At 54.9% G+C, this 23652-nt stretch overlaps 6 protein-coding genes across 6 annotated transcripts; 1 reads left to right on the top strand and 5 right to left on the bottom strand.

Annotated features, from left to right (window-relative positions):
• Positions 1-5842: 5842 nt before the first annotated feature.
• On the bottom strand, positions 5843-7616 carry CORC01_04967 (GDSL-like Lipase/Acylhydrolase; the record flags this gene model as incomplete). The annotated part of the gene is made up of 5 exons (XM_022616614.1): positions 5843-5888; positions 6021-6349; positions 6402-6580; positions 6695-7227; positions 7279-7616. The coding sequence occupies 5 exons, from the start codon at positions 7614-7616 to the stop codon at positions 5843-5845; spliced, it is 1425 nt and encodes a 474-aa protein (XP_022476976.1).
• Positions 7617-11369: 3753 nt separating this feature from the next.
• On the top strand, positions 11370-11933 carry CORC01_04966 (uncharacterized protein; the record flags this gene model as incomplete). Its single annotated transcript, XM_022616613.1, has 1 exon — positions 11370-11933. One exon carries the CDS (start codon positions 11370-11372, stop codon positions 11931-11933), a length of 564 nt encoding a protein of 187 aa, XP_022476975.1.
• Positions 11934-14925: 2992 nt separating this feature from the next.
• CORC01_04965 (uncharacterized protein) lies at positions 14926-20138 on the bottom strand (the record flags this gene model as incomplete). Its single annotated transcript, XM_022616612.1, has 12 exons — positions 14926-15639; positions 15705-16443; positions 16512-16583; positions 16640-16754; positions 16824-17183; positions 17253-17415; positions 17502-18325; positions 18408-18641; positions 18716-18995; positions 19059-19285; positions 19362-19890; positions 19950-20138. The coding sequence occupies 12 exons, from the start codon at positions 20136-20138 to the stop codon at positions 14926-14928; spliced, it is 4446 nt and encodes a 1481-aa protein (XP_022476974.1).
• A 969-nt stretch (positions 20139-21107) lies between these two features.
• CORC01_04964 (D-arabinono-1,4-lactone oxidase) lies at positions 21108-21583 on the bottom strand (the record flags this gene model as incomplete). Its single annotated transcript, XM_022616611.1, has 2 exons — positions 21108-21429; positions 21546-21583. 2 exons carry the CDS (start codon positions 21581-21583, stop codon positions 21108-21110), a joined length of 360 nt encoding a protein of 119 aa, XP_022476973.1.
• Positions 21584-21644: 61 nt separating this feature from the next.
• Positions 21645-22001, bottom strand: CORC01_04963 (sugar 1,4-lactone oxidase; the record flags this gene model as incomplete). Its single annotated transcript, XM_022616610.1, has 1 exon — positions 21645-22001. One exon carries the CDS (start codon positions 21999-22001, stop codon positions 21645-21647), a length of 357 nt encoding a protein of 118 aa, XP_022476972.1.
• Positions 22002-22982: 981 nt separating this feature from the next.
• Positions 22983-23126, bottom strand: CORC01_04962 (uncharacterized protein; the record flags this gene model as incomplete). Its single annotated transcript, XM_022616609.1, has 1 exon — positions 22983-23126. The coding sequence occupies one exon, from the start codon at positions 23124-23126 to the stop codon at positions 22983-22985; it is 144 nt and encodes a 47-aa protein (XP_022476971.1).
• Between the last annotated feature and the right edge of the window lie 526 nt (positions 23127-23652).

The following is a 23652-nucleotide window of genomic DNA, read 5'->3' as shown; positions in this document are numbered from 1 at the left end:
TCTTGGGCGGAACGATCTTGGCTAACGATAGTTTGTCCCCCCCACCTTCCCGAGGCCCCTCCCCTGTCCGGCGCGCCGGGAAGAATGGCAGCGGTGGCCTGTCCTTGCCGACGTTCGTCGGGAAGCTTGCGATGGGCCTAGCGAATCCGTGCTCTGTGGCTCTCTTTTCGTGTTGGATTTTCGCAAGCCACTGGGTTCCTCTTAGCTTTGGTGCCGAACTAGAGGGCTGGCTACCTCTTTCGCTGGAAGATGAGCCTAAACAGACGAGAGATTCTACTATACTAGGCACGAGAAAAGGTTTCGACGGACGGCGCCAAGAACTCTCCATGGCCTCATCTACCCCGTGGCGTCACGAGACCGGACTCTCTCAGCGAGTGAGTTAAATCTCTTGGGCATGAATGTCGGGTTATTGGCAAATCTCGCTCTGGGGGACCGGCTATTCGGTGTAGGTCACCACCGGGTCTAGTGTCTCTGTCGATATTGGGCTCTGCCGTGTCGCTGGTGAGGTGGGATAACGTGGCACCGCGGTAGTATGTACACTAAAACTGAACAACATCGAGAGGCGTTCCCCGGCTATTGCATCTGTAGTTTGAGTTTGCTATGCGTTCCATTGCCACCGTCTCAACCGGCTATATCTTTACCATCTTTACTTTACCTGGGAAAGAGCGCAGGTTCTCGCTGAGTGACGGCCCGAAAAAGCGAGGATTACAACAATCGTATCTGTACTACACTAGCTATATCCGTACTATGTAGAGAGAGAAGAGAAGGGAGGAGAGGGTCGGCCGCTCACCGTGCCACCCCGTCTCGTCTCAATATCACAAAGTCAAAGTCGAACAAGCAGAACCCTTGCAGAGCATCCGAGCAGGGGATGCGTGCCGATCACGAGCCCCAGCTGAGCCTGTTCCTGCAGAGCCGACGACTCAGGCGTCAGGATCCGGCCGCTGGTTGGGCTGGCTGGGAGAGCCTGGGTCGGCATTCGCAGACACAATCAGGGACCGGCATTCCTTTGCTTGCAGACCTCAGACGATTCATATCCTTTCTCGGCGGGGATCTCTCTCTCTCTCGGAGTCTCGTGCATCCCCCCCCCCCACCCCCCCGTCCACCACTTCAACCCTTCAACCCTTCTCCCATCACGATCCCCTGGCCTATCTGCTGTAAACGTGCGTTCGATGCTACGCATGCTTGGCCTGGGAAGTCGTACGCAACCCGCTACCACGCTTGCAGCCCATCACCGTTCCCAGTGTCGCGGCGGTGGGAAATTTGGTTAGTTCATCGTCCAAGTTTCCAAGACTACCACGTTAGCGCGTTCCCCCCCGAATGGTACTGGGGGGCCGGTAGGGAAACTCTGTTCCCGCCCATCAAAGACGCTACACTACCATTGTAGACGGCGGCACTGCTAGACGGGGATTCCCGTATTTTGGAGATGGCTTCAGCCGCTCAACCGAGAGTGACCTCTTCGTCTGAGTCGACGACTTATTGGCCCGTTGAACTTTCCTTCAGCGGCGCGCCCATACCACTTTCTCTTTCCACTCCCCCGGGTGTGCGTTGGGGGTGGTTTGGGGGGTTTTGGTGGGGGAGGGACCAGGTCAGAGGAAAAGATGACGGCCGCACGTTGTGTTTCAAAGGTCTTCATCTGATCGAGAGGAACCTCACCTTGACCACGACCCGGTAACACACCGAGGTACCGTACAGCCTTGCTGCCCATCCCTCCCTGAGCCCAAATTTCAAGTCCGGGCCGCTGGCAGGCCGCTGCTTGTCAGTCGAAAAGAAGAATGACGACGGGTTCAGACGGACGAGCCACTCTGCTATTGCAGATTTCATTCAATGCCGCGATGACACTCCCCCACACGCACACGTTCACATTCACGCTCACGCCCTCTCATCTCCTGTCACTAGCCACATTGCTGAAACAGTCAGATGAAGGAGAATTATTCCGCCTCGGAGAGCTTGGCAGTTGTTGCTGATGTTGTTGTTGTTGTCGTCGTCGTCGTCGTCGTCGTTGCGCTTTAGGTTGCCTCGCTGATTAGCGCAACACCAGAAACGTCAGTGTTTGAGCCTCGCCGACCCAAAGACGACTTGACTGGTCTGCTCACCGCTCGGACGGCAGCAATTCCATGAATGGCACCTGACGTCTTCCCGCCACGACGCCATGCGCTACTACGCAGAGGGGGGAAATCAAAGCAACGACAGCTCAGTCGATAGAACCGGGTTGGAAGTCGGAGAGGGAGTGGGAGGGTAGAAAGAGAAGCATCCTATCTCTATCCCTGCAACGGGGAGAAAATCCCAACATCCCAACTGTCCGTAAACTCCATCTCCCCTTTCCCTTTCGTCCCCGGACGATCCCAAAGATCGTCTTGATCAACATGATTAGCCACCAATTTCGAACAGCTGCCGGAGGCCTGGGCCTTTTTTTTTTTTTTTATATAATTCCCCTTCACTCCGCTATCTCTTGGCTTCTCAGCGGCGTCAGCGGGCTTTCTATTAAGCCCGCCGCCGAATTGCTGTGAGGCTAGCCAACTGCCGAAGGGTTTCCTAGTGCCATTCCGCAAGTGTATTTTCTTAATTCCCTCACAGAAAGCCACTAGGGAATGGTAATAGAGACGGCGGCAAGCCACCGCTGCCCGACTGTGCATACCGAATCCGATATTTCAAACCACTAGTGATCGTCAACCAACGTCGCAGACAACTACCTATTGGGTGTTACGTACGCGTCCCCGAACCTCCCAAGATTGTCACTTGGGAATGGCCATGGCCTGGTTTGTTCTGCATGATTCTAGGAGTCCTGTGGTGCAACTCTGCGTGCTCCGCATCCTCGCCCATGACAGAAAGACACCAAAAGACGAGGCCGTGCCCGTAAAGCGAACCAGAAAAATTGAGGTGAAAGATACTATCTGGAGGTATCTCGGAAATCCCAGCATTAGAAGACGGCTATTGCGGCTACGCCCATCACAAGGCCCACAAGGCTCTCTCTTCTGTAACCAGACAGAGAGTCAATTGCAAAAGAATCTCAAACTTGGCCCAGGTCTCCAAACAGTATCCGTAGTTGTACGCATACATAGGCGTAGGGGCAGAGATGCGACGGAACTCTACAGATACGTATCGCTCACCCCCAGAAAGAAGGGAAAAAGACAGCCCTCGTCCACGTCTGTGACAACCCTCCCGTTTCAGGTGGCTTGGAGAGCTTGGGGGGCGAGAGGGGAGAGGGGAAGGGGAGGGGGGTGTGAGTGAGTGTGTGTGAGAAGGCTGGGTTTGCGGCAACGTCGCCTTCACTCTGAATCTTGACAAGCGGGATCGCGGATACCGGTGCGAGCTTCGCTACCACACAGGTAAACCACCATCATCATCATCACCCCGCTGGGAGCACCCGTGGAGGTGCCGTGTCGTCCAGTGCTGCTTCAGCTTTACAGCGTCGCCCAAAGTGTCTCTCATGTGTGGGTTGACTAACAGCTTTGTCAACGAGCCCACCTTGAACCTTTTGCAGTCTGTTTCCCCTCACGTGTCTCTTGTTGCTTTTGCTTTTCTTTTCCGTTTGTGCATCCGTGTATGCTCGACCAGAAGAGCCCGATTGTTAATTAGTGACTCGAGTATGGTTAACCAAATGAATTAAAATTAAAAAGGACAACATCACACACACACACACACACCCAAGGAGCGAAACCGATCGACGAAACTTTGGGGCGTGGGCTCTTGTCTTTCTAGCTCGTGGATCGCCGGACGCTAACGCATTGCCGGGTTTGTGTCTGTGGGGATGAAGAGGGCAGAAAAAAGACCAGACAGACTGGCAGAACTGGCAGATTCGATGGGGAAAAGAAAAAAAAAAGATAACAAGAGCAACCAAAAGACGGGAGCCTCCCACGCGCGCCACCGCACATCCTCACCCCCCTCCCCCCCCTTGGCGCCGGGACGAACGACACGGCCGACAAAAGAGACGACATGAACGTATTTGGGCGGAACATGCCGTACCGTCGTCTTTTGGGGGGAGAGGGGGGGGGGGCCTCCAATCGGTCGTGACTTTCCTATTCTCGCATTCAAGGCCGGGCGTCGGTGCGCGAGACCGTCCATTTTGGAGAAGTCTCGCAATTCGACTGTGACGCACGCATGGCCGCCGTCTGGTCTCATGGTCTGACTTGGCCCTGTTTTTCCGTCTCTGTCTCTGTCTCTCTCTCTCTTTCTCGCTCTTTCTTTCGTCCCAACTTGGAGAGTCCCCGAGTTCTTGGCGCAAAGCTGGGGTATCCTGTAACGCTCATGGCTAACTCCGAAAGGACATGGGTGTCGCCAGACCGTCTTTTTGGGGCGTTTCCCGCGTCCCCAGTGATACTGCGGTACCAAACGTGAATATCCTCAAATAAGGGGGGGGGGGGAGTTTAGGGAAGTGGAGTGTGTCCATCGATGCTCCAGAAAGACTTCCTCAACTGCACAGGTGGCTTGGGTTCGTGGTGTAGGAGGCTCACGGAAACGAGGCTTCCGTGAAGGGGGAAGGGACAGATACCCAGCCAAAGGGGGGTGGGGGGTGGGAAAGCGGAAGAGCAACAAGACCCTCCGTACCGGGGATTTGCGGTTTGGTAACGTGTTTCGAGAATATCCTGGATGAAAGATCGTCGATAGAGTGCGTAAATCCCCCGAACCCTAAACCGGATGGCTACAGGCCTTTCACCTCATAGGCGGCGTCGGGCATCTCATGCGAGCCCGGGACAATCGTCAAGGAGGGTTTTGAAGCGGTGAGAAACAAAGTCTACCTACCCACAGGACAAGAATCATGTGCCCTTGGGGGGGAAGGGAGGGAAGAGCTGGCGTCTCACAAAGTGTAAAGGATGAGCAGTTGGGTCATAACTACGTTGCAAGAGAGAAACTAGACGACGGCTTTCGAGGTCGCTGGCTGCCCTATCACGCGGTCTCTCTCTCTCTCTGGCCCGTCGTTCGACCTGTCAACTACCTGCCATCAGACCGTAAAGTTTCGTCTGTATTCCAAGTCAGACTTGACACGAGCTTACCGTCACCGCTTGTCAAGCGGGTTGAACGCGTGGCATCCCATCTTCACCCAGCAAAACTGCTGGGCATCGCTTAATCCTTCACGGTCTCATGTTTTTTTTCTTTTCTTTTTTTTTCAGCCTACCTACGATCTGACAGCCCGAGCCTCATGTGCATCGCCTCGATTCGTCAAGGGAAATGGGATGAAGCCAGGCCGCGTCGAGGTGTCAGACGACTTGCATCTTTTTCTCGCCTTGCCGTGGGGTCTGTGGGAGGCCAAGATGCATGATATGCTCCTGACCCTCAGGGTGGCCTTGTGAGGCTGGCCCCTGACCCATGAGGCATCTCAAACAGTATCCGCGCCAGACAATTATCAATTCCAAGTGTGGGCTCTGCCAATGCGGGGAGGGGGGGACAGAAGTCGGAGGCTGGCTCGTCCGGACGCAAGAACAGCATCCTCTGCGACGATACAGTACGACGTCCCCCCGGGCGGGGGGGGGGGGGGGGGGCCGGGCGGGAGCAGGAGGGGCGCTGCGGGGGGCGGTGCGGGGGGGGGGCCGGGGGGGGGGGGGGGGGGCAAGGGCTTCTGCGGGCATGAAAGATCTGTTGCGGCTCAAAGCTTGGCTCTCAAGTCTTCTTTTCATGTCAACTACTGTCATCACTCTGACGGGCGGGTCAGCGTGTTTCGACTCGCCTGGCTACAGTGGCGGCGTTTCAACTCGGAAAGTTGCTGGTATATCACGGTGAATTATAGGCTATAATAACAGATGGCGTTTCTTGACATGCGTGCCGTCTGGCCCGAGGCTGCCTGTGCCATGAATACGTATCTCTGAAGTTCCCCGTTTGTATAGCCTCCTGTCTCTTGGGGGGCGTCTTAATAGCTGGTTTGATCGTTCCAGTACAGGGTCTCATGGTATACCCTGCCGATGCGATGGGCGGTCAGCATGTAGAATTTCAGTTTGCCTTGCCGTCAAGATCCGAGGGCAACGCAAGCATGTTGCAAAAAAGGCTCGATCCGTAGGGAAAAAAAGATCGAAGCATGGAAGACTCACTCGGGTCCGGTGGCATACAGGGGCCAGCCAAGCTTCAGAGTAATGTACTGTATCAGGTGGCTCGCGACCTTGACCTGCCCGACATCTGTAGGGTGCCACAATGGCGCGATGTCATTGTGTTGGAGTATGCCCGTCGTGTTGAAGAAGTGCACAAAAGGTTTTGCCGGACTACCCGTATGCTCGGTCGTGTTTGTGACGGCATCCCAGGTCGTGGGGTTGCTGAGATACTCTTCCGAGTTGAAGTACTCGTACACGCTGTACACTTCGTCCCGAAGGTCGGTGCTCTGGCCGTAAGTGTTGCCATCCTGGAAGAAGCCTTGCCACATTTGCTATTGCCGGAGTCAGTGGACGGTACAATGAGGCTCAAAATGTTGGACGTACCATGACTATGACCAGAGCTTCGGGCCACTTGCCGTGAATGCCCTGGATGAGTCTCTTGTAGTGTTCGACGTAGGTCGCTTTGGTGACGTTATTTGCAGCATTTGCATCGTTTGTGCCGAGATTAATGATAGCGAGGTCGGCAGGTGGGTTTTTGGAGAAGTCCCAAGGTTCTGGTTCATCTACACATCTCGCCGTCAGTACCGCGTCTTCCATGATATCCCCTACAGAGATCTGGATTCGATTTGGAAAGACCGTGTTCATCTGGTTCCCTAGTCCAGACTCAAGACACATACCTCCCCACACTTCGGCCGCTCGTCCGCCTGTATCCGATGTGTAAAACCACTGATGGGACTGCCCTCGAGGATTACCCCAACATTCCTGGTCGGTGACGCAAATGCCCGGGTAGGCCGTTATGGAATACTCGGTGTCTCCCAGGCCCGCTCCGACGCCGTACGCAAATCCCGCGAGTGCCTCGTAGGTATTATACATGCCTGCTGACAGGCTGTCACCGATGAACTCGACCCGGCGAGGATAGTCGGGGATCTTAACAAGCTGTTCTCCAGAAGCGACATGGACCTTGTCGATCTGGACTCCATATGCCCAGTTTGTCACTCTCATCTCCAACGTAACGGGACTGACAGGACCAGCTAGCTCGATACCTGGGGTTTCGGGGCTCACAAATTGGTGAGTGCCACCCGCCGTTACGTTGGTGTGCATCCAGTCTAGACCGGCGATTCTGTAGGCGACGAGAGTGCTGTTGATGGTCTGGTTGCCAAAGGTAACCGCGACAGTATGGCCGGTGAAGCCGAATTTGATACCCGGTGCTCTACACGGCATTAGTTTGTGGGTTAGTGCCATAATCGCAGGGCAAACATACGCCCACCACGATATCTGCTTGGAGTCCCATCGACCTTTATACGATATCTCCTCGGCATCGGCATCGTACGTCTTGAAGTCGCCAAGAGCAAGTTCCACCTTTGTGTCGATGAAATCTGTCACCCTTGGACGGCCATTCTCCAAGATGGTTGCCGTGACGGCAGAGATACAAGATAGTACCGTTGTGAAAGAGAGTATCATCATCATAACAGTATTCACAGCAGCCACATGACTAAAAAGGACGCCCGATGAAGACCATTTACCGGACCATTTGGAAGCAGCATGAAGATCAAGATGCGCGCTTCTTATACCACGGGGCAGCCTGCGGACGTAAACCATTGTAGTCGTGCTGACCCCTCATGATAATACGGACTGAGATTCCGGTACGGTACGAGATGGGCCGAGATGGGCCAAGATGGGCCAAGATCCCAATACTCCGCCTGCCAAGATCACATCTGGCTTGGGGAAACCAGACCGGCTAATCGGGTCATGAGCCGCCCCGATCTTGCGGGTGCCGATGTGATTGAAACGAATAATTGCATTCCATGATTACTCCTCGGGCATCGAGTGATGCGATGCTCGTCTCAGACATAAACAGAGCTCAGCATATAGAGGCGCGAGGCTGATGGCGCTGTGATCTGTAAGACGGTCTCGGATTCAAACCCGTTCAAAAGGCCAGAAGCTCTCCAGTGTCCGTTGATCCGAAAATGCGACAGCGACGGGGGAAAGACGTTGCGTTCAACAGTAGGTCTGCCAGGGCTTTCCATTGCTAGCTAGATAGCTATATCCTACGGAAGGAGGAGCTCCGTGGGCCCGATTGGTGAACGTGAAGTGTGATGAAATGTGGATCCATCGGTGTGGGGTGCCTGCCGTGACCCGGCATCCGGGGAAAGGTATCGTCTACTCCGGCCCGGTCGGTCGGGAAGCTCTGGGCATCGAACTACCGGGACCAGGGTAATTATTGCATGTTCGGTATTCGATTTGGGTTGCGCTATTCGTGCTGCCAAACCGTTGACGTGAATTGTGAAGTTGCCGATGTGCATCACACCGTAAACCCACACTACATTGACCCCGGTTCCGGCTTGTTCTATTGTCCTCATTACGTGAGAGAGTAATACGTGATACAGAGGCGTTTAAGAATCATTCTCCCGTGGTGAAAATGTCGTCAGATCCTCGAAAGCGAGTCACTGAGGAGCGGGAGGATACTTGGACGACCCCGATCCGCGACGGTTGAGGTCGAGGCTGAATGTCATCAAGCTCTGGATAGAGGTTCCCATACCCCCCATAACCGAGGCAAGCGTCATGCAAGGCCTGATGTAATGTGCATATTACTGCTGCATTCCGACCATGTGCATACATTTCCGCAGCATCCCACAGCGCGGAAGCTGCAGCAGACGTTCCTCGTTTTCAGCGCACAATTGTATTGGTGCATCGCTCTACTTGGGCCGCGCCAACGCCGATGTGATTGGTTTTCATGTATCGGACGATCCGATCAAGCTTGACATGTGTCGCCGGCGAGAAGAAAAGGCATGCCCACACCAGCACGAACGATAGTCGAACCAGGAGCAACCTCAAGGCGGTATAAGTTCTATCTGGTCTGCCGAAATGTCGGAAGTACCCGCAAGTGAAATATGGGCTCTCCTGACAATGGTAGGTAGACTGTTGAACAAGGTAGGATGCTGAAGGGGTGGCACGTTACCTGTCCGGCCGGTCCCATTGTCCAAGTGGTAGGTAGTCGAGGCGAGGGCGGCCAGTCACGGCGGCGGCTAACCGAACCAAGCCGCATTCCCCGGGATGCCGGCGGGGGATCGCTCGAAGCTATCATCCCTGCGGCAGCGAACCCAGTGCGACGGACTCCAGGGTAGGTAGGCACTGACCGCTCAGGTATCCCCACGGGAAAGGAAGAGATCCCTTTGGACAGCGTTGGTCGATATTCCAAGGTTTCGAAACGCCAGACGGCCGAGTTGCAGTCGTTCGGATGCGCCGTTGAGGCCCATGTTTCTTTGAAAGGCCGAGCCTAAGGTGGTTGCGCCGGTGGGGTCGTATTGTGGCCAGAGGAAGAAAACGCGGCGTGATGAGAAACTGGCATACGGAGCGCCGCGCAGCATTTTGCGGCGATGAGGAGAGGAAGCAGAAAGAGCAGCATGTGCGAGAGAGACGTCGATCACGCGGACGCGGACGAACAGAGGCGGAAGGATACCAGTTACCGTAAGGTAGTGCACCTTGAGGTACCTGCCCTGCCGTCTGCAAAGGCCAAAACTTACCTACCTACCTTATCCGTACCTCAGGGACAAACCCGTGGACCTGGAGATCCGGTGCATCACCGTCGCACCGAGCCACGGAGGCAGGTACTTCCTTTGTCGCGGGAACTCGCGAGGGACCAAGGTACCTCGTCGACCGTGCACCTGCATCTCCCGGTCCGAGGGCCCATTCAGCATCTCCATCGACTTGCAACTTCTGACGAGACGCTCGACGCTCGAATATTAAACCAATCTACTTCTCACCGTCGTCCTCCTCGACGGCCTCTATCTTTGTCTCTCTCCTACTGGTGTCATCCGTCATCGGTCTCGCCCCCTCCCTCCGCTCGTCGCATCGCCATCACCTGTCTGTCGACCCCTCAGTTGACGTCTTCTGTTCGAACCATCCCTAGCAATAGCGTTCATCGAGCCGTGTGCGTCTTGGGTCCTTCCGAGGTATTAGATAGCGATTCCAACCCCCCGTCACACCCTCTCGGAATCCATCATCACGAGCCCATCAGCCATCCGTCCAAATAGGAAGGCCAATAATCTCGCAATACCATCACGGCGGAAACACGGCGCTTGTCTTGAATTAACGATATCGACCGAGGGATGCCACACTGTTCCTGTCCATCCACACACACCACTACCACTTAACCTGCGCTCCTGTCTGCGCTACCTCACGATTCGCGACTGGGACTTTGGAACAAGAGACTGAGAGGAAGGCTGCCAACCAACAATCCTCGGTTGCAGACTCCCTGCCGGCTCAATTCCCGTCACTACCTTAGTCTGCCAGAATCAGCCATTGATTGCCCGCTCTTAGCCTTACAGCCACATCCCGCCGAGATTGCTTTTTGCGATCCCAGAGCATTACCGGTACATCGTCGCTGTTGCTAGCTGCAGCGGCGCCCCAAGGCCTGGGAGAGATCGACCGTCAGCTGATACCCAGCTTTCCCCCATTGCGCAGGGGAAAAAGAAAACTGCTTCCCACGGCCTGCATACATCAAATCTCTCTACACACAAAGCTGTGTGCCGTCACCAGGGACCATCCCGTTCGCGAGCCCTTTGTGACGGTGCCTTTGCGCTCTTTTCTCCCCAACAAGTCAAAGCGGCCGAGACCTGACCTGGGTCTGAGTCTGGGTGACCCAAACCGAGACCTGTGCGGGTAGCAGCGACTAGCAAGGCATCGCGGGCGGTGGAGGGTGCGGACTCACCGGTTGTGTATCACCAAAAAATCTCCAACTTCAAACACCGGCTCTCCTCTCTCGCTCTCTATCTATCTATCTCTCTTTCTTTCAATCTTCCCTTTCGCTCTGTATACCTCTTCTACAGCCTTCTCCCTGCTCATGCGAATACTCTGACGACACTCCTTCGATCCGATCCTATCTCATGGTTTCGACCTACTGCGACACACTCTACCCGACGCGACATCATTGAAGCGACCGCCATCACAATAACCCTTGGCTGGTCCGAACTCAATTCGCCCGCGCGCTGAGGTCGCAGTCCGATATACCAGCAATGATCTCCGTCGGCGCTACGATATCATGACTTTGCGCGCGTTACGATCGCCCAAACAAAGGCTACATTACTTGCCAGCTCCGAGCCACAGCTCATGCTATTCGTCGCGCACGCATCCGCAGCTGCACCTCTCGCCTTCGCCCCCGACTGTCGTCAAACCCCTCCTCTCCCTCGAACCCCACCTCCGACAGGGACAATACCCCGAAACTCGTCGTCGCCGCCGCCGTAGTACCGCACGGCATCCATCCGTCATCGAACACAGACAACCCCAACGCGCAACAATCTCAACCGCGAGCCTTGCCTCCACCCAGCTGCGCATGGTGCGCTGCACCGAGCCATGTCGACCACCCAAACCAATGCAGTGCCGGACACACAACTGGGATTGAGCTATGAAGAGATACAGCTGTTGCGTCAAGGACAAGCGGCACTGGGCCAAGGGACAGGAGGAGGCGGCTCGAATTCGTCACGAGCAGCAAGTCGCGCGTCAAGCCAGGGACTGCTGCTGCTGGACAGCACCTCACTGGCAGCTCTAGGACGATACTTTGACCGGGTTATGAACCAGATTGAACAACAAATGATCTACCTCAGCGAACAGAGCCGAGTGTTCACCTTGGCCCAATTTGATCGAGCCGGCAATCTGACTGAGGGTGCCGATGCCGAGATCCAGCGGTATCACGAACTTCTCCGGCAACTGGACGAGTTGGAACTCGACTTTGACCGAATAAAGCATATCAAAGAGATTGTTCGAGGGTACAGATCACGAGTCGAAGAGATGGAGCGTGAATTGGAGCGGAGTGGCTCATCCTCCCGGCACCGAGAAGGTCACCATTCCTCTCACCGGCATGGCCACTCGCATAGTCATCGGCATGGGCACGAGAGCTCTCGTCGACACCGACACTAAACTATTCTGCATACGCACGGCGAGGGAAAATGCGTCTTGGGTGATTTTGCCCTCAACTCGAAGACCCCGCCGAAGCCGTATAAGGACATGGGTTGACGGATCGCAACAGAGGATGCCTCAAAATCGTGATGGAGTAGAATATATCGGTCACACGACCGCCACAGGATCTCACGAGGCTCAACGGGTGGCTCGACAACGTCTTACCCCAGCGGGAACATACAGCACCGCAGGATTGAACGTACAAGCTGTGACGAGGAGCAGCTCTTTATTATCGGGTCGTGCGAACTACCGGCCATTGGTGGTCTCAAGACGGAGAGCCTCGCGGCTGGACAAGATGGAAAAGCCTCACGGCTCGGTGGTCTTATTTCAAGGCGTTTGATTTCTTGGATTTCTCTTGTTTGACACACAGCGGGGATTGTTCAGGCGCTTCACGACTGCCTTTTTGGCTGCTATCGGGAGGCGTTGCGCAATCTTCTCGAGCTCAAAAAATACCCATCTTTCTACTGTGTGCGGAAAAGCCAAATTTAAGCCTCGCGGCATTGTACATGATTTACATGGATGTTGTTGGCATATTCGAGTTTTTTTATCCTCCCCCCCCCCGAGGTTATGAGTTACGTCTCCTTCTTTCATTATTCTATGGATTATTATCATGAGTGCGACAAGTTTCTACCCTTCCGACACGATTTCCTTTTCCAATTGTACCCAAGTATAGTAATTCCGTTACGATTTCAAAAAACATTTTTGCTCAAAGGGCAAGTCACGGCCAGACTAGGCGCTTAGCCAGGGGTACCTTCGTTTCAAAGCCCGGATTGCGGCAACTTGGATCGCAACTGCGAACTACTCGGGCACATGTTGGGCAACCAGCGCGCATTATTCGCCCGTTCTTACGACCGGTGTACTTGGCATTCATTCCTCTTGTCTCTTTCTCCGCTCGAACGGATGGAACCCGGAGTCTGCTCGCGAAGCCATTCGTTGTAGGGAAGCCCAGGGAAAGTCTAGGCCTATACCCGCAGGGCGTCGCCGTCGCATGGGTACAACATTGGGTAAGGTACAGGGGAGGGGAGGGGAAGGAGGAGAGAGGCATGAGGCTTTTAGCACAAAAGTCGATGCGCTTTTTGACATGAATGGTCCTGGTCAGCATGCCCTGTTCTGATGCCACTCTGTTTGTGGTGGGTTAGAAGAGAATGTTTTGCTCGCAGCCAAAACATCATTCCACCAGACACGCAGAAAATCTGAACGAAATTTCCCGGCATATCTCCTTCTTCGGAATACTTCGTCGACCGCTCTTATGTGATGCTGCCGATGATTCCATTGACAGAGCCGACACAGGAACATTCACATTTGTGGGATTTCTATCGCCGATGGCCGTCCCCCTCCTATTCTTCAAGAAGCAATTGCCATAGCACGTGGCACCCATGATGGCCAGATCCACGTGGAAGTGAAACCCGAGACAAGCCTCGGTGGTCCCGTGGAGCGTGTTATACTGCGTGCAAGCCAGAAAACAAGTTTTCCGTAGAGTACGAGACGAAGCGGACGACGTCGAGGTCCGCGCCGATCCTGTCGAAGCCGCATTCTGTCTGGAAAAGGCCTGGGTTACGGTCGTCGCCGGGACGGTTGTTGTCTTGCTGGGTCGGTTGGGCCAGTCGAGCGGTAGGAAGCCTGATGTTGGGACGGAGATTTTTCGGAGGGGGAGGAGGATTCGCCTGCTGGATCGGATATTGTCTGCGTTGCTGACTTTGTTGGGATAATATCGTTGTGGTGCACGTGGGAATTTTTTTCTACATGGGGTTATGCTTGGCTGTTCGTCCGAGATTAGCTTCTGACGCCCAAAAAGGTCTCGTCATTTTATTGTTTCTATTGGTCTTTTAACTTTAGAGCATCGAGTACCGCCAGCGAGCCGCCAACATCTCCTGTGATTGCTCCTACGACAGTGACGTTGGCGATGATGACGAAAACGAGACAGGTCGGGCGGGTGACGCCGCATATTGTCTGTTCTTCTGGTAAAGTGTGCTGATGTTTCTGATCGAAGTAAGGGAGTAACCGCCATCTGAGATGAGCTGTGCAGGGGGGGGGGTTGCCAATGTTGTTTTGGGGCGGACCTCTGGATCAGAGTATGATTTCGTGCCTTTTGGATAGCATAATGGGCACATTGATAGGCAGGCTATCCAGACATGGTTTCACTGCTCTTCACTCCCTGAGCCTTTCTCGTGGGCCGGAATTTTGACATGTATGTAGTCGTCGATCATGAGCACTTTTACCCCCCGCCTGAGCATCTTGTGGTAAGTAGCTGCCTGATTTATAAAATAGAACCAGCTTTGAGACTCTTTGATCCCTTGTGTTTTCTTTTCCCTGATCTTGAGGTGTGTTGTGGTTGGCATGCGGTCTTGTCAATAACATGCAGGCGGCGCAGCAACATGCAACGTACATACACCCCTGGCGGACTTGAGGACTTGACCTGACGCTGAGCAGAGACGAGGTTGAGTCAACTAAGTACAAAGGTACTCAAATTATTGCAGTATCTCTCTCTGGAGGTTGTGGATTTTTTAATCACGTCCCGATTGCTCGTCTTTTCCAGTTCATCTGGGGCAGTCAACGTTCTTAACTACGGTCATCGATGTCCACAGAGTGAACATATCATTGATACAGCCCTATTGTTGTATCCACAAATGTCAAGCTTGGCTTAAAGGCACATATGTTCCGTCAAACTTTCATCTTGGTTGAGAAGCAATCTCATAGATGGCATTGAACAGCTGCCTCGAGAACTCTTGGTACCAAGAGCATTTCCAGACCATCCCCAGCGAAGAGCCGAGATGGCAGCCCCAACGTAGTAACAACTAATGAGATCCTGTCGGGATCTTCTTGGTCTGATATTGATCCTGCTGCTCTTACTGATGGTAGACCTCCATCTGCCAGACCATTCATGGTCCCTCGCCGAGTTTCTCCTCCATCGCCTCATTTCCACAGGGCCAGGGAGAAAAAAAAGACCCAGCCCTTAGGCCCCTCGACTATCCCAAAGACTCCGAAACCGCGACGACCGACCCATCAACTCCTGCGGCTTGCCGACCTCCACCACTCGACCCTCATGCATGACGACAATGACATCATACCCCACAATCGCCTCCAACCGATGCGCAACCTCGACCACAGTGACGCCCTCCCCTTTAAACTCCTCCGCCAAGACCTTCCTCACCTCCTCATCAGTAGCGTGGTCAACATTACTCGTCGCCTCGTCAAGCAAAACAATACCCCCTCCCCGCCGCCGCTGTTTCCCCAACAGCGCCCTCGCGAGGCAAAACAGCTGCTTCTGTCCGGCACTCAGCCCCGTCGCAGACATGTCCGCGTCGAGACCGCCCCGCGATTCCACGGGCTCCCACACCGCCATCTTGCGCAGAGCGGAAATCAGGTCCGCGTCGGGGGTATGGCCCCCGGGATCGAGGTTCTCGCGGACGGTGCCGGGCAAGAGGACGGGGTCTTGCGGGAGTGTCGTGAGGGACGTGCGGATCGCGGAGCGGGGGAGAGTCAGGAGGGAATGGGAGGCGATTTTGACGTCTCCTCCTCCTCCTCCTTCTTCTTCTCCGGGGTTGATATCGAGGAGACGGAGTAGCGTGAGGAGTAGGGATGATTTGCCGGAGCCGGAGCGGCCGCATATGCCGACCTTTTTACCCGGTTCGATCGTCAGGGATACGTTCCTTAGGACGGGATCCGTCTCGTCACTAGGGGAACCGTTAGGTCATGGCCGGCATCATGAAAAGGGGCTCAAAAGTCGAGAACTTGCCTGTAAGCAGCCGTCACGTTCTCCATCTCAATCTTTCCACTTGGAGGCCATGCCGGAGGCGGCTCGTCCGTCTCGCCATCACGGTCCTCGCGCGGGGTATACCGCACAAAATACTTCAACCGCGCAATCGCGCCGAGACTCGTCTCCAACATTGTCCACATTTCGATAAAGTCGCCCAGGGTCTGGTTAAAGTTGATGATATTCACCATGGCGAGGCCAATGGCGCCCTTGGTCGTGGCATTGGTAAAGTACAGCGCAAACGCCACGAGGACGACCGCCATGCCGGCGATGAAGAGGTCGAGCACGACGTTGAGCCAGCGCTGGACGCAGAAGAAGAGGTAATACGGCCGCTGCGAGGCGTCGAGCAGCGCGTGGCTCTGCCCGAGCATCGCGGTGGCCCACGAGAAGGCGCGGAGGGTCGGGAGCCCCGCCAGGACCTCGGAGAAGTGCGTAAAGAGCGGGGATTTGGCCTCGAGGTCGATGTGGCGGAGCTGGCGGGAGGTGCGGAGGTAGTACTTTTGCAGGAGGTAGAGGGCGAGAAGGGAGGGCGGGATGAGGGCGGCGATGTAGGAGCTTCCTGTGGCGATGATGGCGGTCTCGGCGAGGACGGTGAGGAAGCTGTGGATCGTGGCCCAGGCGGACATGGGGAGGCGGTGGTCGATGAGGGCCATGTCTTGACTGAAGCGGTTGAGGGTGACGCCGCTGTCTGTGGTTGTGAAGAAGTAGAGGGGCGCGCTTGGAATGGTTAGTATTAACGAAAAATCGTGGGAGGAAGACTGGCGGAGGGGGTGAAGTGAACTTACGCGAGAACTGCTTTGAGGAGAGTTTGGTGGAGATGATTCGCCGATCGGGGGATGGCGAGGAGCATCCAGAAACTTGATCAGTCAGTAAGTTTGTTCAACGGCGATGATATCGCTCTGGAAAATCTCACCTGAGAGCTACGCCGTTGAAGACAATGCATAGAAGACCGAACAAGAGGTAGATGCCAAAGTGCATAGCCGGCCGATCATTTGTGCCATGTTCAGTCCAGATTCTTAACCAGATTTCTGCAAAGCGTGATTAGCGATACCGCCGTTGCGTTGGAATAAAAGTCAGCAGACAAAAAAAATACTGACGAGGCATCTTTGTACAAGCAACAAACGTGATGTTCAGAATCAGAAACACGATCAAGATGGGCCACCCGATGGAGTTGCAGTACATTCGGTAGCACTCCGTGTCCCCCGTCTGCCTCGTCAGCTCGGCTTCCGTGGTCCCGGGAGCGGCGACGGCGACGGGTCGATCTGTCCTGGCGGGCTTTACTTCTTTGGTGAGGTCTTCGGCCCTTTCGACGTCCTCTTTTTGGTCTTTGCCGCTGGCTTCTTCCTTAGCGAGGTGGCCCCAGGCGGAGCGCGGGACGGAGTCGAAGGAGATTTGGTTATAGAGGATGGTGTGATCTTGAATCATGGTAATACAGTCGGCCGAGTGGAGGAAGTTGACTGAATGGATTCGTCAGTTACACAAAAGAAAGGGGTGGACGAACCTGTTTCGTGATAGAATAGACTTACCATGGTTGGTTGCGAGGAAAACAGTCACACCGGCTTGCCGTAGGAGCCCATCCGGCCCTAGCAGACGCCGGAAGACAGCCTTGGAAGTCGAATTATCAAGACCGCTAAAAACATCGTCGAGGAGAAGCAGTTTCCTGCGCGAGTAGACGGCGCGAGCCAAAGCCTATTCCATTTCCCCGTGAGCAATACAGTCCCGCACACACATACAAAACACCCACATCACCCCCAATGCCAATGATGAACACTTACCACTCTCTGCTTCTGACCGCCGCTGAGCGCCACACCACTCGTGCCGACAATCGTGTCTTCAGCCTCGGGAAACATCGCAATGTCCTCCTCGAGCGTGCAGGCGCGCACGACGGCCGAGAACCAGGCCGGATCGTAGGGTGCCTGGCCGACGATGTTTTCCTTGACGGTGATATTGCGCAGCCAGGCGGATTGGTCGCAAAAGGCGACGGACGAGGTGTGCAGCGTGATGCTGCCGGTGGAGATGCCGGTTTCTCCTAGGATGGCTTTCAGAAGCGAGGACTTTCCGCATCCCACGCGCCCGACCAGCATCGAGACGGTAGCTTGCCGGAGGGTGAGGGACACGTGCTTGAGAATATCGGTACCGTCTTTCAGGACCAGTGTCGCATCGCTTATGACGACTACGGGCTTGTTGGTATCGTCTGAGGCGATGGAGAAGGGTCGGTCTGTCCTCTTCAAAGACTCGAGCTCGATCTCCTTGATTTTCGCCGTTTCAGCCACCTGCGGCGTCAGGGGCTGCGGATCGGAGCCGTGGAGGCTGGGTAGCGGACGGGTAGAGTCCAGTGAGGGTTGAGAAGAGCTCGTGATGATCTGCCGCTGGTCGATAATCTCATCCAAAAGAAGAAACTCTTGGATTCGCGTGAAGCAGCCAAAGGCGCCCATGAGCTGCATGATGGAAGAGATAAGCTTGATAAGAGGGTGCGAGACCAGCACGATGATGGACAGAGCCGTGAACGCCTCGGCGATTGTGAGCCCTTGCTCCGCCTTGGTCCAGAAGACGGCGGCGGCGATGATGACGATCGGGGTGAGTTGATCGGCGATTCCGGCTGGGAGGGATCTGGTTGTCAGTCTTTTTGCTGCTCAAGGGGCGAAGTTTAGTGGGAGGGAGGAAGGGGAGGGGAAACGCACCAATTACGCTGAGGATGGTGATTAGGACTCTGAATTTGGTGGAGAGCTTCAGCTCCGTGATGCGCAGCTTCTGGATGATGCCGGAGAAGTGTTCCGTCAGGCCCATCATCTTGATGCCCTTGATCTGCGTGAGCATGGACGAGGTGATGGAGACGCGTTCCTGCACGCCTTGGTTCCAGGCGACACGTGCCGGTGCCATGCGCGTGGAGAGTTTTGTCGTGAGAGCAGTACAGACTAAGACGGAGGGGTTTAGTCAGTCTAACATATCATGGGAAAAGAGAAGTAGGTGTGGCAAGGGATTGACTTACCCAGGCCCGGGATGAGCAGGAGAAAACAAGGGGGCCCGACTTGCCGGTACAACAGATAAACCCCCACCGGGAGTTCAATGGCCGCGGCCCAGACGTCGTGGATAAAGGTCATGGACACGGCAATGTTTTCAATGTCGACGCTCATGAGCGTCACCGGCGCCGAATCCTTAATCGCCGAGGCGTCGAGGCTGAGGGTCTTTTTGAAGATGAGGGAGACGAGGCCGCCGCGGAAGAGCGTTACGAGCTGGAACGTCATGTGTTGATACCAACATCTTGAAATCTACAGAGTGTCAAGAGATGTGCAAAGATCACGGCCCTTTGTGTGTTTTGCGGAGGCACTCACAGCGACTCCACAGTATATCAACGCCGTCGCGCCGACGAGGCCGCCGGCGACGTTCTTCGAGTCTTGCGTCCAGGGGCTCCCGACAAAGTTTACAATCTGGTTGACGAGGAACGGTTGTGAAAAGATGAAGCCCGCAAACAGGATTCGAGGGAGCACAGCCGCAAGAAAGGTAGTCCTGTATGCCCAGAACACGCTTCTGATGAGGCTCCATTTGCTGCGCTTCTCGGCTACTCTATGGTCAGTTTCGGAAGGGTTTTCTTCTTTTCGTTTCTCGCAAAGAAGGAAAAGAAAATCTGCACTTACCCCTGGACCACACCCGGTCGAGTCTGTCGAGGAGGAGTGACGAGTCAAACTTGGGGTCAATGGGCCCCAGGTCCTCCAACCCGATCAGAAGCCTGAAGCCCTGGAAGAACAAGCTATTTAGCCACCAGAAAAGGCTCCGGCTCACGACGCCGGTCGTGCACTCCACGGCGACGTCCTTCTCGCCGTCCGGTAGGTGTGCGCGCTTCGGCGTCTCTTCCAGGACGAGCATGATGGCCTTGACCGCGAGCGAGGCCGTAAAGACGCCGGCGACGGGCGTGAGGCCGTTCCTGATCCATAACGTCCTGGCCTGCGCGGCGTCGAGGATGATGGTCAGGACGAGGTACCCGCCGAGGAGCAACGAGGGCCTAATGGAGCGCTTGTGTTCCGCATAGGACAGGGCGCCAATGGCGATGGCCTCGATCAGACCGAGGGCGCTTTCTGCTGCAGAGGCCTTTGTGCGTGGTGTGGATGGGAGGGCCCATAATATGATGAGGACTATTTGGAGGCAAAGAAATACAGTTATGGTTGACTGAGATCTAGTCAGGTCATCTCTCGCCTATGCTAGTGTTAGGAGTAGATGGAGAGTACCAGTTTTAGCCATAACAGCTTTCCTGAGCGGACGCGGGTTTCACTTCGTAAGAGTGAGGTTATTCGGATCGGAGCGAGGAGGATGAAGAGGGCGGAAGGCAGGATGGAGAGGATGCTCTGCTCGAATAAGACGGTGAAGTCAAAGTAGCCGCGCACCTGCGGGCCAAAGTAATCGTCGCCAACGCTCATTGCGAGGGACTGTTTTTGACAATTTGAACAGATCAAAGTCTTTAGAAAGACGCAGAGTCGTTGGCTGTAAAAAAGCAAAAAAGCCAGGTTCCGATAGCCCAACAGAAAACCTCGAACAAAAAGCCATCATCAACTGGCGAGGGATTCAATTGACTTTTGTACAATAGGTCAACCGATATCCAAGAAAGCTCGCCAGAAATCACTGACATAGTTACCTACTAGTACCCAGCTTCCTGTTTGAGTCGAAGTCAATGGTGCTGCTGACTGGGCAAGGATCTGGGGCGCGTTGGGACTTGGGACAATGTAGATTGTCCAATCATCACCTGGGACTTATACGGAGGATGGCTGCTGCGCGAGCCGTATTCGTCCCGATTGGGAAAATGCGATCTATCGGGACCCGTTTCACTCGTAAAAACTGTTTTTTTTTGGTCGTTGGCTCCATCCTGTGCCTCTCGGATACAGAAATGATGCGATCGATAAGTTCCGTGTTAGTGAAATACGGCGTTTGCATTGATACGACGCCGAGCAGCAGATCCGATACGCGTCGTGCTCGTGGTGTCCATCCAGTCGCGCGATTCGCACTGATAAACATCAATGATGGAAGCAGTATGCGATGTTCATCGGGCGCCTTTCTAGATATCCACCATCTGCCATTTCAAGATACCCAGAGCTCATGGTCAGCAGCTCCGTGTCTGGATTGATCGGGGTTATCAGTCCATTGCTTCACTGGTCCGATACTCCAATGCCCAAAGTTGAATGGAGATGATCACCCCGGTGTTCCTCCCACTGTGAGCTTCCAATGATGCCATCGACGCTCAGTTCACCGCCCCGAGCCGCAGCTCTCTCAACCTCAACCTCCTCCAACGCAAGCCTCGGCCCCCGACCAAGCACGTTTTCGCGATGCCTACCCTCCGGGTTCGCCTTGTCCCTCACCGCGCGCTACGCCTCCAGGTCCTTACCATAGAACGACTAAATTGCCTCGCTCTCGATAGAATTCTTGGCCCAGTGCGGCTTCGCCCCCAAGTACTTGATTAGCCACTCAAACGCTTCATAGTACCGCTCTCGATACGGCGGGTCTGCGTGGTACGGCCGGTCCAGCGCGGTGTTCAGGTACAGCTTCGAGCCATTGGGCCGCGCGTTGGAGGCGAGCGAGGTGTCGCTCACGCGGACCTCGACGGGCGCGTGGACGTACAGGCCGTCGGCCGAGAAGGGGATGCCGTGCGGGATGTAGTCCCGGTCGTCGGCGTAAGGCGGTTCAGCCAGGAGGACAGGCGGCGGAGGGCCTCGGGGCCTTTGCGTAAAGGAACGGCCCACTCGTTGACAAACTATGAGTAGAGACAATTCACCAGGAGGGCCCTGCGGCTGGGTTGGACCGCGGAGGTGGTGGGCCCGTTTTTGAAGCCGTACTGCATGCCGAAGACGAACCATTCAACCCAGGGCAGCATCCGTGGGACGTATTGCGCCACGTATAGCAGATTGTGGTAAATGTAGTAGCCCAGGGCGCCGTCAGGGCGCCGTCGTAGTTCCTCTTTGGGGGTTCTGCTGGCTGATGCTGCCCAGGTTCGGCATCGCCAGGCCGCGGCGCTCCAGCTCGTCGCAGAGAGCGTAGAGGCGGATGCTGCTCTGGATGACAGCCAGGCCCGTCGATGTGTCGACCGAGAGCACGCGGTTGTACTTGTCGAGGTTGAGCTGCCAGCTCGAGGTGCAGGTGATGTGGGAGGGCGAGTGGCCGCAACCGACAGTGACGAGGCGGCGGCGGTGTCTGCGGGCGAGGTTCACGACCTTTTCAATCTCCTCGAGAGTCTCGAGCTGGATACAGAGCTTTGAGAGAGTGGAAGGTCCTGGTCCAGGTGTGATGGGCATGGTTTGAGCGCGCACGGAAGGGGATGCCGTCGGCAGTGCTCCTTTCGAGCTCTGCTGCGATGGCTGGGTCCGTGGTATTGACAAATTAGGACTGGGGCTTCATGTAAGTAATCATATGAGCTAGTAGGTTGAGTCCGTCCAAAGGCTGCTGTCCTCCCCTGGGATAAATTGTTCAGTAGGCTGTCAATGTTACAGGCTTTGATGGTGATACTTCAACTGGCTCCAGCAAAGTCAGAGCATCTCTAGCCAGTAATCAGCGTATTGCAGATGCCTTCGATGAGGGGTCGTGGAAGCAAAGAAGAAGAGGTCATGATTGATGATTAGAAATTAGAACCCAGGTGATATTAAGCCGAGAAGCATGGCGCAAAAAGCCAACGAGACACTGTTTGCGACAGAATGCGCGTAGCAATAGGCGGCAACGCGGTCATTTCATAGACCAGGGGGCTGCTGCCCAGCTCTTCTCCAAAAGTTCCGGCGTCGACTCCGCTGAGGGCATATCCCTGAACAGACGGAGCCGGGAGGTGACATCATTCCCCAACATCTGAAGGTGCCCAGAGAGGGATGCCTCTGGATTAGTTCCCTGCCCAACGCACCCAACTGTGACTCACCTCGACGAGAAGAATTGCCCTCAGATTAGCTCTCTCATGTTCTCACGGACAACGGCCGATGGGTCTCCGCCAAAGTGACTGGATGTACCCTCGTGCTGTCTGCAACTTTGGCTTATTTGGACTTCGTGTCATCACCGGGCAATTCTATATTATCGTGTCGCTGCGCTGGCCACTTGGCTGGCAGTTCTCGAAACCTGTACTCGACGTTAGCTCTTGCTTTCCCCAGCATCGACATTTCTGGCGTGATGTCAACTTACCGGCCAGCTCCGATTGAAAACTATGTAAAGTCCCGTCATAAGCACAAAACTCCAAGGCAAAACCACTGACCCCCCGAAAAAGAGTAACAGCCGTGACGCACAGGGAGGAAATGCTTCTAGACACTGCAGATTGTCGTCATTGCGGCACAAAATTTCGAAGAACCGGCGCCAGCCGTTGCAGCAAACGCAGCAATACATCCATGCTGGAACCCCAGATGGTGCCTGCTCAGATCTCTGTTCTTTGGTGCTGGTCCTGCCATTGAGAGAAGGGTTCCTTACAGAACCGCAACACCGATGGTCCCATAACCGTTTGTGAAAGCTTTCATCAATGCAGGTAAGGGGAGAGAGAGGAATATTGGTTGGACAGAAGAGACCAGAATAGGTAGTAGACAATATTGTGAACAAGATGAGAATCATTTTGGCGTTCGAAAGAAAGAGACGAATAGGGCAGAAGGGGAACGACCGCGGAACAAATCCAGACGCAACCCGGGGAGGGGGCGCTGGGCCAGATCTCACTCGAGAGTCTGCATGTCTGGCTGGTCTGAGCTAGAGCGAGGAGTATGAAAAAAGGACATTGAATAGCTTCAATGTATAGTTGAAGCTGAGATTGGAGGAGGGCTTCTGGAATAAGGTCAGTCAAGATGGACCCGATTCTGATGTTCTGTCCGAATTAGCTCACCTCTCAAAGGTGCTGAATTAGACAGCAGGAACACGTATACCCATAAGCCGTGCTAGACATCAAAACTGAAAATTTACGCGCCCGGTTTTGTGTCGTGGCAGAGTTGA

Source organism: Colletotrichum orchidophilum, assembly GCF_001831195.1.
Source record: "Colletotrichum orchidophilum strain IMI 309357 chromosome Unknown Scaffold_33.1, whole genome shotgun sequence".
NCBI lineage: Eukaryota > Fungi > Ascomycota > Sordariomycetes > Glomerellales > Glomerellaceae > Colletotrichum > Colletotrichum orchidophilum.
Note: the sequence above shows the minus strand (reverse complement) of the source record. Positions and strands in the feature narration are given on the sequence as shown.